The 12,417-nt window shown below is 34.1% G+C and overlaps 1 protein-coding gene across 2 annotated transcripts in view; it reads left to right on the forward strand.

Moving 5' to 3' along the window:
* Positions 1-11,865, forward strand: part of GABRG3 (gamma-aminobutyric acid type A receptor subunit gamma3) — a 1,437,912-nt gene extending 1,426,047 nt beyond the window's left edge. Inside the window, exons 9-11 of one of the 2 annotated variants that reach the window (XM_053707720.1) lie at positions 3,556-3,579; positions 10,154-10,172; positions 11,587-11,865. In XM_053707720.1, the coding sequence (XP_053563695.1) occupies positions 3,556-3,579; positions 10,154-10,172; positions 11,587-11,865 (322 nt within the window). The remainder of the gene's footprint in view (positions 1-3,555; positions 3,580-10,153; positions 10,173-11,586) is intronic. The other variant, XM_053707721.1, reaches the window with a different exon arrangement.
* Positions 11,866-12,417: the final 552 nt, after the last annotated feature.

Here is a 12,417-nt window from a genome sequence, read left to right on the forward strand (position 1 = left end):
TTGTCCTGCTGGAAAATGAATCCTCTTCCCTAAAACTTTCAGCCAGAAGCAGTTTTGGGATTCAGCCAGTTCTCAACAGTTCTTAAGAACCTGTTCCTAAAATGTGTAAAGTGTAAAGGTTTTGTATTATATAGAAGATAGAGAACCTGTTCCTAAAATGTGTAAAGTGTAAAGGTTTTGTATTATATAGAAGATAGAGGACCTGTTCCTAAAATGTGTAAAGGTTTTGTATTATATAGAAGATAGAGAACCTGTTCCTAAAATGTGTAAAGTGTAAAGGTTTTGTATTATATAGAAGATAGAGGACCTGTTCCTAAAATGTGTAAAGGTTTTGTATTATATAGAAGATAGAGAACCTGTTCCTAAAATGTGTAAAGGTTTTGTATTATATAGAAGATAGAGAACCTGTTCCTAAAATGTGTAATGTTTAAAGGTTTTGTATTATATAGAAGATAGAGAACCTGTTCCTAAAATGTGTAAAGGTTTTGTATTATATAGAAGATAGAGAACCTGTTCCTAAAATGTGTAAAGGTTTTGTATTATATAGAAGATAGAGAACCTGTTGCTAACATTTCTAAATCTCATCATAACCTGCTGCTAAACTTTTGGAATCTCACCTCTAGCCAGAAGGGATGGATCAGCAGAATAATATACTACTTCTCTTGTTTAAAGCGTAGTTGATCTTGTGAAAATCCACAATTCTACAAGAGGCAACAAATCCCCACACATATATATTTTATAACCATATGTAATTGTATGTTGAATATACTGTGGTGGTTGGTTGCAGTTTGGTGCTGGGAACAATTTCCAGCACTGCTTAACAACATTAAGCTCCTTGACATATTACAAAAGGTAACTAATGCCCTTCTTCAAAGGCACTAACAGGAGCACTAGTAGAAGCCATAGGAGAACAATACTAATAGTATTGATATGTTGCTAATCATTAAAAGACACATCTCATATACAGTATGTGTGAGAGAACGTTAATCTTTGAGTTAAATTGTTAGGGCTAGATTACAAGTACAGCTATATTTTGCGTTTTCATTATAGCGAAAACTCTAGGATTTTCATTTTTGTGCTAGTTGGATTGCACTCATATTACAAGTTGAAAGTAAACAGTTTGTTCTCCAGCTGTAACCCAAATCGTGCTTAAAGTCGAAATTCGAAAAGTGCAGTCACATTTTGCCATCCCCTATAGAAGTCAATGAAAAAAAAATGTTGAAAAAACCCACTCTTTCGCGCAATCACCATGACATATTCTCATTAGCGCAAACCCAACTTGAAAATATGAATATTTCATATTTCAATGTTCTTTAACATGTTTGTTTGTAATATGCGCATACCAGATTGCATACTGTAATATGTGCATACTTAACATGAAAATATGATTTTTTTCATATTCTAATGTTCTTTACATAACGGAATATATTCTATTTATTCATAAATAATTATTTCTACATATATCTGATGTTTTTTAAAAATATATATATATACTTATATATATATGATTATATATAGGTATAGATATATACACACACACACATATATATATATATATATATATATATATATATATATAAATTCATTAAAATTATGGAGGAGATAAAGAACTGAGATTAAAATCCTCTGGGTCTCAAAATTAAATCAATCCAAATATTTGCATAGAAAATTAGCACATCTAGGCAAGAAACCCTGCTTACTTTTCCCCAGAAAAACTCCATATACAATGTTACCAATGCACAAGAGAATTCTGGATAAGACATGCAAATTCTAATTTTTTTCGCTTCAAATACTGTTTTGACACAGCGATCCTTTTAACAGAATTATTGTAGCAACACAGAAGTCACTCACTAGACAGCCTGTTTTGTTCTTATTAGAACTCGTCAGTAGGAGATAGACTTCTGGTTGCTGCATTGGTAAAGCTCCTTCCAGGGTTAAATCAATATTCACACCAATGCACAAGAGAATTCTGGGAAAGACATGCAAATTAGATATGCAAATTCTCATTTTTTTGCTTCAAATACTGTTTTGACACAGCGTCGCTGTGATCCTTTTAACAGGATTATTGTAGAAACACAGAAGTCACTCACTAGACAGCCTGTTTAGTTCTTATTAGAACTTATTAGAACTCGTCTATCTCCTACTGATAAGTTCTAATAAGAACGAAACAGGCTGTCTAGTGAGTGACTTCTGTGTTGATACAATAATCCTGTTAAAAGGATCGCTGTGTCAAAACAGTATTTGAAGCAAAAAAACTGAGAATTTGCATATCTAATTTGCATGTCTTACCCAGAATTCTCTTGTGCATTGGTAACATTGTATATGGAGTTTTTCTGGGGAAAAGTAAGGGGGGATTCTTGCCTAGATGTGTTAATTTTCTATACAAATATTTGTATTGATTTAATTTTGAGACCCGGAGAATTTTAATCTCAGTTTTTTATCTCCTCCATAATTTTAATGAATTTTGATTTAACCCTGGAAGGAGCTTTACCAATGCAGCAACTAGAAGTCTATCTCCTACTGATGAGTTCTAATAAGAACGAAACAGGCTGTCTAGTGAATGACTTCTGTGTTGCTACAATAATCCTGTTAAAAGGAACGCTGTGTCAAAACAGTATTTGAAGCAAAAAAACTGAGAATTTGCATATCTAATTTGCATGTCTTACCCAGAATTCTCTTGTGCATTGGAAACATTGTATATGGAGTTTTTCTGAGGAAAAGTAAGCGGGGATTCTTACCTAGATGTGCTAATTTTCTATGCAAATATTTGTATTGATTTTATATATACAGGTAGCCCTCAGTTTACGCCGGGGTTAGGTTCCAGAAGGAATAGTTGTAAATCGAAACCGTTGTAAATTGAAACCCAGTTTATAATGTAAGTCAATGGGAAGTGAGGGAGATAGGTTCCAGGCCCCTCTCCAAATTGTCATAAGTAACACCTAATACATTATTTTTAAAGCTTTGAAATAAAGACTTTAAATGCTAAACAGCATTATAAACCTGATAAAATAATCACACAACACAGAATATATAATTAAACTAAGTTAAATGAACAAAAACATTTGCTAAACAGCATTATAAACCTAATAAAATAATCACATAACACAGACTTCACTTGCATTTTTCTGCAAACAGTTCTTTCTATGCATTCCAATCTGGACTGATTTATAGACAGGAAGATTTTGTTCCTTTGAAATCTGCTCGATAGCTCAGGTCTGTTTAAACTGATTAATTTCAGCTTGCTTGACTTTGCTGCAACACAAGCGGACAGCTCCACCTACTGGCTATTTTAATAAATGCACTGCTTCTCAATGCTTTTCAATAGCAGTCACATGACTGGAAAAAATGGATACGAAACCCCAAAAAATTATTTTGTGATTGAGACAGAGCATACAATTTAAGATTTTTTTTTCCCAATTTACTTGTGTTATCAAATTTGCTTTGTTTCCATGGCATTCTGTGTTGTAGAGATAATTTGTCAGGTGCCTGGAGCACTAAATGGCAGGAAATAGTGCTGCCATCTAGTGCTCTTGCAAATGCCATATAGTGCTCCAGCTACATGCACACTCCTGAGCGTATGTCTCTACTTTTCCACAAAGGATACCAAGAAAACTAAGATACCTTGATAATAGAAGTAAATTACAAAGTTGTTTAAAATTGCATGCTCTATTCGATTCATGAAAGAAATAAGATTGAGTTTCATGTTACTTTAAGAGGTGTGAATAGGCTATTGTATGTGTCATTTTCAGGAGTCCTCCGAGTTTCCATTTAAAAGAACAGGCAGTTAACACTATGATGGTTGTGTGACAGTTTTCCTATTATAGAGCCATTGATTTGCAAACAGGAACTATGTAGTAAAAGTGCAAGCAAAATAGATAAACAAAAGTTTCAAAAAAGAGGCAGAACTTGATAAACAATTCTGAAACCACTTAATTCACAGTACCATAGCTCTATTTTAAAATACTAAGTTAAGAGAAAAAAAGCCAAGGAAGCATTTTAGTAATGAATTGTTAAGGTATTCTTAGTGACAGAAGAAGTAATTTAAAAGCTATCTATGCACAACTGTTACAATATTTATAAATTACTATAGATCATATTGTTTAAACAGTCTTTTCAAAAGCTCCCTGAGTGCTCAGAGCACAAAGACTTATATAAATAAATGAAGTTTGCGGACTTGTTATAAATAATTTATTGTCATTTGGGATTATTTCTCTCTAGTTAAAGTATATAAATGTACTTTGAATTTGGTTGAAACACAGAATTACCTCTTTGAGGAATTTACGACTATTTTTTACCCCTGGACTTGTTCAGCACTACTAAAAAATAAATGAGCATTTGTAAAGTGCTACAGTGTAGTATAAAGATTTATAGAATACAACAGTTCAGCTGTTAGCACAATCACAATCTTGAAATGAATAGACATTAAACATTTATTTTTATTAGAAAAAGTTATAAATTAAACAATGCAGAGGAGGATATGTATCACATGTGAGTTAAAATTTGACATCAGACATGGATTTCGGTTTTGAACTCTGGACAAGAGAGTTAATTAAACATTTTGGTCTTTTTAGACCTTGTATTTTGCAGGTGATCGTATTGACCAGGTACATTTCAATAATTTATAGACACAGACACACAAATATAGGCTTTTCCTATATTTATTATTGAGTAGACTTAACATTTTTACTTGTAAAGTAAAATTATATATTTCCACCCCTGTATATAGCTTGTCTTTTACTGAAGTGCTTGTTGCTTTCAATTTGAAGAATTCTATAGTATGGGGTCTCCAAATCATGATGTTGATGAATATTTTTTAATCTTCATCATTGTCATCTTATCATCACTTATTTCTGGAGGGCTGCAATTTTACATTTAACACCACTTTTAATGATAGATGGCCTATTTTAAGGGAAATATTAGCCAATTTAAGGGACATATTAGACCGGGAATTGATTCAAATTGTTGGGAACTATGCATTATTTACAGCATGGAAAGCACTTTGAAAGATAAATTTATTCATAGCCATTAAAAGCATCTAAACCATGGAATAGGTTGGAGAAAAAGACACTGAAAATGGTTGTTTTCCATGTTCTAAATGCATAATATGTAAATATATAATTTGATGTACAACAATAACAAATTTGAGGGGACATAAATACACAGTTAAGGGCTCTATAAATTGTAAAACTCAAGGTGATATCTATCTATCACTTGTTTGTGTCCCAAAATTAATATAGAGAAAACATAAAGAACAATATTCTTTAATTAGAGTCATTTAAATAGTGATACAGACTTTAGGTTTATGGGATTAGAGCTGACTGGCCTTAAAAAAGGGAGGTAATTTGGATTAACAGATAGATAGATAGATAGATAGATAGATAGATAGATAGATAGATAGACAGATAGACAGATAGATGTAAATATGTATTTATGAGTTTTACTATATATTTACAGTACATATTTCAAATTCCAATGTTCTTCACATAAAGGATAATGTATCTTTTATTGTAAATATATTTGTGTATATATATATATATATATATATATTCCTATAGATATATAAGCATAGACATACATTTTACATTATATATATATATAGAAATATATACTTAATAATAAACATTACATAGAAATGGAAAATATGAGTAACGTCAGGTTAGCACTAGTGATGTCGTGAACCTAAAAAATTGGGTTCGCGAATGCGAACTTCCACAAAAGTTCACGAACGGGCCAACCGGGCGAATCGCCATAGACTTCAATAGGCAGACAAATTTTAAAACCCACAGGGACTCTTTCTGGCCACAATAGTGATGGAAAAGTTGTTTCAAGGGCACTAACACCTGGACTGTGGCATGCCGGAGGGGGATCCATGGCAAAACTCCCATGGAAAATTACATAGTTGATGCAGAGTCTGGTTTTAATCCATAAAGGGCATAAATCGCCTAACATTCCTAAATTGTTTGGAATAACGTGCTTTAAAACATCAGGTATGATGTTGTATCAATCAGGTAGTGTAAGGGTTTCGCCCGCTTCACAGTGCGCAGTGTAGGTGATATACCTGCCCTGACCATGCTTTGCAGACCAGGTATCAGTGGTCAGATGGACCCCTGCCCCAACACTGTGTGCCAGACATGCCATTATAGCAGACTTATATGGCTTTGGTGTTGCTTTTTGGTAATTAGAAGGCTGCTAAATGCCACTGCGCACCACACGTGTTTTATGCCCAGCAGTGAAGGGGTTAATTAGGGAGCATGTAGGCAGCTTGTAGAGTTAATTTTAGCTTAAGTGTAGTGTAGTAGACAACCCAAAGTATTGATCTAGGCCCATTTTGGTATATTTCATGCCACCATTTCACCGCCAAATGCGATCAAATAAAAAGAAATTGTTCACTTTTTCACAAACTTTAGGTTTCTCACAGAAATTATTTACAAACAACTTATGCAATTATGGCATAAATTGTTGTAAATGCTTCTCTGGGATCCCCTTTGTTCAGAAATAGTGGACTTATATGGCTTTGGCGTTGCTTTTTGGTAATTAGAAGGCTGCTAAATGCCACTGCGCACCACACGTGTTTTATGCCCAGCAGTGAAGGGGTTAATTAGGGAGCATGTAGGCAGCTTGTAGAGTTAATTTTAGCTTAAGTGTAGTGTAGTAGACAACCCAAAGTATTGATCTAGGCCCATTTTGGTATATTTCATGCCACCATTTCACTGCCAAATGCGATCAAATAAAAAAAAATTGTTCACTTTTTCACAAACTTTAGGTTTCTCACAGAAACTATTTACAAACAACTTATGCAATTATGGCATAAATGGTTGTAAATGCTTCTCTGGGATCCCCTTTGTTCAGAAATAGCGGACTTATATGGCTTTGGCGTTGCTTTTTGGTAATTAGAAGGCTGCTAAATGCCACTGCGCACCACACGTGTTTTATGCCCAGCAGTGAAGGGGTTAATTAGGGAGCATGTAGGCAGCTTGTAGAGTTAATTTTAGCTTAAGTGTAGTGTAGTAGACAACCCAAATTATTGATCTAGGCCCATTTTGGTATATTTCATGCCACCATTTCAACGCCAAATGCGATCAAATAAAAAAAAATTGTTCACTTTTTCACAAACTTTAGGTTTCTCACAGAAATTATTTACAAACAACTTATGCAATTATGGCATAAATGGTTGTAAACGCTTCTCTGGGATCCCCTTTGTTCAGAAATAGCAGACTTATATGGCTTTGGCGTTGCTTTTTGGTAATTAGAAGGCTGCTAAATGCCACTGCGCACCACACATGTTTTATGCCCAGCACTGAAGGGGTTAATTAGGGAGCATGTAGGCAACTTGTAGAGTTAATTTTAGCTTAAGTGTAGTGTAGTAGACAACCCAAAGTATTGATCTAGGCCCATTTTGGTATATTTCATGCTACCATTTCACCGCCAAATGCGAACAAATTTAAAAAAAAATTAAATTTTTTCGCAATTTTAGGTTTCTCACTGAAATTATTTACAAACAGCTTGTGCAATTATGGCACAAATGTTTGTAAATGCTTCTCTGGGATCCCCTTTGTTCAGAAATAGCAGACATATATGACTTTGGCATTGCTTACTGGTAATTAGAAGGCCGCTAAATGCTGCTGTGCATAACACGTGTATTATGGCTAGCAGTGAAGGGGTTAATTAGGTAGTTTGTAGGGAGCTTGCAGGGTTAATTTTAGCTTTAGTGTAGAGATCAGCCTCCCATCTGACACATCAGACCCCCTGATCCCTCCCAAACAGCTCCCTTCCCTCCCCCACAATTGTCCCCGCCATCTTAAGTACTGGCAGAAAGTCTGCCAGTACTAAAATAAAAGGTTTTTAATTTTTTTTTTAATTTTTTTAGCATATTTACATATGCTGTGGTGTAGCATCCCTCCTTAGCCCCCAACCTCCCTGATCCCCAAAAACAGCTCTAACCCTCCCCATCTGCCTTATTGGCGGCCATCTTGGGTACTGGCAGCTGTCTGCTATTATTACAGAGTCAAAAAAGTGTTGTTTTTTTTAAATGTACACTACTGTTACACACATGCTGGCAGGCAAGCAACTGCAATTAGATTACACAGGAAAAAAAAAATAGCAGACTGATGTTCTAGCCCTAAAAAGGGCTTTTTGGGGTGCTGTTCTTACAGCAGAGATCAGATGAGTCCTTCAGGACTGTAGTGGACACTGAATACACTAGCCTAGCTATCGATTTCCCTATTAAATCAGCAGCAGCTACACTGTCCCTCCTCTCACTAAGAATGCAGCTTCCAAATGAATCTAAAATGGATGCTGTCCAGGAGGTGGGAGGGTCTGGGAGGGAGGGTCTGCTGCTGATTGGCTGTAATGTGTATTCTGACTGTGAGGTACAGGGTCAAAGTTTACTCAATGATGACGAATAGGGGCGGATCGAACATCACATATGTTCGCCCGCTAAGGCGAACACGAACATGCTATGTTCGCCCGGAACTATTCGCCAGCGAACTATTCGCGACATCACTAGTTAGCACATAACAAGAATTACTAATCTTACATATAAAATATTTTAATTTTTTTTAAATAACTATTAAAAATTATTATTTATACTGTAAAAAATTCTAAATAATCTATAGAATATATATATTTTTACAGTATCTATACAAATTTTTATTAAATATCATACATTTTTATAATATTTTATATGTAATGTGCGCTAACTTGACACTGCAATTTAGGTCTAATGCAGTGTTAGGTTACACACATGAAGAATTGCTAACATTAATGCATGTTATTGAAATATTACAAATAAAATATTAAAAAAATATTAATAAAAATAATTAAGTGTTTGGGCACTGAAGACAGCAGTTGGTTAAGTTTAGGAAGCAGAATTTTCCCTCATTAATTCATTATGCACGTCTTCAGCTGTGCAACTGTACATGGCATTCATTGCCTTATTTTGCACCTCATAATGCAACACACATTCTCAATCAAAACAGGTCAGGACTGCAGGCAAGTCATGCTAGCACCATGCACTTGTAATCTGGGCAGAATGTAGTTTGGCGTTGTCCTGCTGGAAAATGCAGGGACGTCCCTGGAAAAGACAATGTCTGGATGGCAGCATATGTTGCTCAAAAATGTATACATATCTTTCTGCATTAATGATGCCCTCACAGATGTGCAAGTTACAAATGCCATGGGCATTGACACCCCTCCAATACTATGAAAAACTCTGGCTATTGGACCTGACGCTGATAAAAACTTGGATGGTCCTTTTCCCCTTTGGTCTGGAGAACACGATGGCTGTTTTTTCCTAAAACTATTTCAAATCTTGACTCGTCAGGCCACAAAACACATTTCCACTGTGCTACTGTCAATCTCAGATGAGACTGAGCCCAGAGAAGTTGGCGGAGCTTCTGGACAGTGTTGATGTATGGCTTCTGCTTTGCATAGTAAAGCCTTAACTTGCAATTGTGGATGCAGCGACAAATGGTATTGTCTGGCAAAGGTTTACCAAAGTATTCCTATGCCCATGTCAGGATATCCATTACAGACTCATGACGTTTTTTGAGAAAGTGACGTCTTCGGGATTGGATATCACGCACATTCAGAAATGGTAATTGGCCTTGCCGTTCTCAAATAAAAGAAAAATATGCATTTCTGTGTCAAGTAGACTGTAGGAAAAATGTTTCAGTTTATTTTGCTTGTGCTCTCAATCTTGTTGGTATAGTTGAGCTGTTTCCATCCTCTGTTAGGCTTTAAATGAAAGGTATGAGTTTAAATTCCTCTGAATTCTAAAAATGTAACTATATTTTATCTGTGTTAGTTTATTTGCATAAACTTTATCTAAATGATGACTTGATTTCTAGTAATTGTCTGCTCTCCATCACAACACAGCATACCTGTGAGCTGGCCAATCCATTTTTTTTTCATCCTTTCAGTAAAATGGTGAGACCAACATCCAGCATTTGGAAACATTTCCGCAGTGCAATTACTTAAAAAAAAAATGCAATCCGCAAATAATGTCAAAAAAACTACGCTTTTCCAAATGCTACCAGGATGACAATACACATCCTTGCATTCTAGAGTTCTCCTAAAGACATTAAAAATACTTAATCTAATTAAATGAGGAGCGCAATAGCAATAGAGGTGCAAGTAGCTTTTCCCATTTCAGAAACATTCCTGCTCCTTCTGTAATAGCTGCATCATCACAAAGGGCCTCTCCATCAGCAGCATCTTCAAGTATGCGAGTGTTGCAAACAAATGTCTCCAAAAAATACAGAATACGGCATATGAAGGGATATGAAACCTAAACATTTTCTTTAGTGATTCAGACAGAGCATGTGACTTACTTCTATTATCAAATTGTCTTTGTTACCATTATATTCTTTGTTGAGGAGATACCTCCATAGCATATGGAGCTTTACATAGCAGGAAATAGTGCTGCCATCTAGTGGTCTTGCAAAAGGATAACATTCTTGCAAAACACCTTCATATAGTGCTCCAGAAATTGGCAGACTCCTAAGCTTATGTCCCTGATTTCAACACAAGATACAAGAGAACTAAGAAAATTTGAAAAAATAAGTAAATTAGAAAGTTGTTTAAAATCACATGCTCTATCTGAATCATGAAATGAATGTGGGTATCATACCCCTTTAATTTATAGATAGGGTGATACCTGAAAATCAAGTCAAAGTTAATCAAGCTCATGCAAGAGCAATGTGTTCTTCTTGGTCACGCAATCAGATTCTTCAAATAGGGAAGCATTGTCAGCTAGGGTGGCCTTCACAACCTGTTTTATCTAAGTGAATTCTCATGAAATATGCCCTTTAATAAAAACAGGACTAATGGGGACCTCCTAAAGTGCTTTAGGAGTCTGTAGTGTCTCTCATTAATGGAAATGAGTGCTTTCTCTCTGTTTGGAACTATGAATCAGTAGTTTTTCCCTTTTTTTTCATCGTTTGGGTGGGAGTATTATTTTCTCATGTACTGGCAAAAAAAAGCTCCAAAAAATAAAGTTTTAAAAAGCAAATTTAGTTTATCATTTACTGAATAAGCTGGACTTTTATTTCAAACATAATACTGTTATACACATTGCATTTTATGTTCCCAATGTAACAAAATTTTAAAACATTTTCATTTTTTTCTAGAAAAAAAAAACAGTTTAAATCTCCCTTGTCACTTGTTTTCATTATATACAGTTAACTAGATTGCACTGTAAAATACTTATAAATCAAGACAAAAGTTGCAAAACCTCTTCTAAAATAGTCCATTTTAAAATAAGTAAGTAAGTTTGTCTTTTGTTTGCTATAGAAGATAGATAAATGATAGATAGATAGATAGATAGATAGATAGATAGATAGATAGATATATAGATAAAGTTGGCAGGGCTATACAAATATATGATAATAATAATAATAATAATAATAATAATAATAATAATAATAATGATAGATAGATATTTTAGAAAAGTATTTAAAAAAATGGATTTTGACCATCCAAATAAAAAAAGCCTAATGTGAATTTAAATTGTTTTATTTTTTCACATTTATAGAAGCCAGATTTTGTTGGATATATTCAAATTATATTTGTTTGTTTTTCCTTTAGAATTATTCCGTTCTGGACATGAGACCTCCTTCAACTGTCATCACTTTGAACAATTCCATGTACTGGCAGGAGTTTGAAGAATCATGTGTTTATGAGTGTCTGGATGGTAAAGACTGCCAGAGCTTCTTTTGTTGCTATGATGAATGTAAATCAGGGTCATGGAGGAGAGGTCGGATTCATATAGACCTTTTAGAACTGGATTCATATTCCAGAGTCTTTTTCCCAACATCGTTCTTGTTATTTAATCTTGTCTACTGGGTTGGATATCTATACCTTTAAAACACCTACTTGGTGAAGACTTTATTTTTAATTAGTAAACAACAGAGGAGATTAAGGAATATTTCACCTCAATCTTAAAAGGAGGGACATCTGATTTCTTTATGGAAAACTGAAAACAAAAGTAAAGAATTCTGATGAACATTTTACTTACAGAGAACTGTGAAAGTTATGTTGTTAGTAATGCCTAAATACTTTTTACAACAAAAATGCTTATAAATTCTTATATATTGAAATCTATATTTGGCATAGAAAAATATACTGGAAAATATCAGTCATTGCATACATAAAATAATGCAACTAACCATTGAAACATTTTATTAAAAGGATCTTTAATTTATATATTAAAATAATTCATTTTTTAAATGAAAGTGGATGGTATGGAAGAATTTATTAATAAAAATAAAAAAATAAAAGCCATGCTTTACACTTTGAAAATAAGAACCAGAAATTAAATAAAATGCCATTAACAGCAGATATTATAGGTATTTTGGACAAGAGTCTATATAAATGTATATGTCCCTTATGTTATTGCTAGTGAAAACATTTATAATG

This window comes from Bombina bombina, chromosome 3 (genome assembly GCF_027579735.1).
Source record: "Bombina bombina isolate aBomBom1 chromosome 3, aBomBom1.pri, whole genome shotgun sequence".
NCBI lineage: Eukaryota > Metazoa > Chordata > Amphibia > Anura > Bombinatoridae > Bombina > Bombina bombina.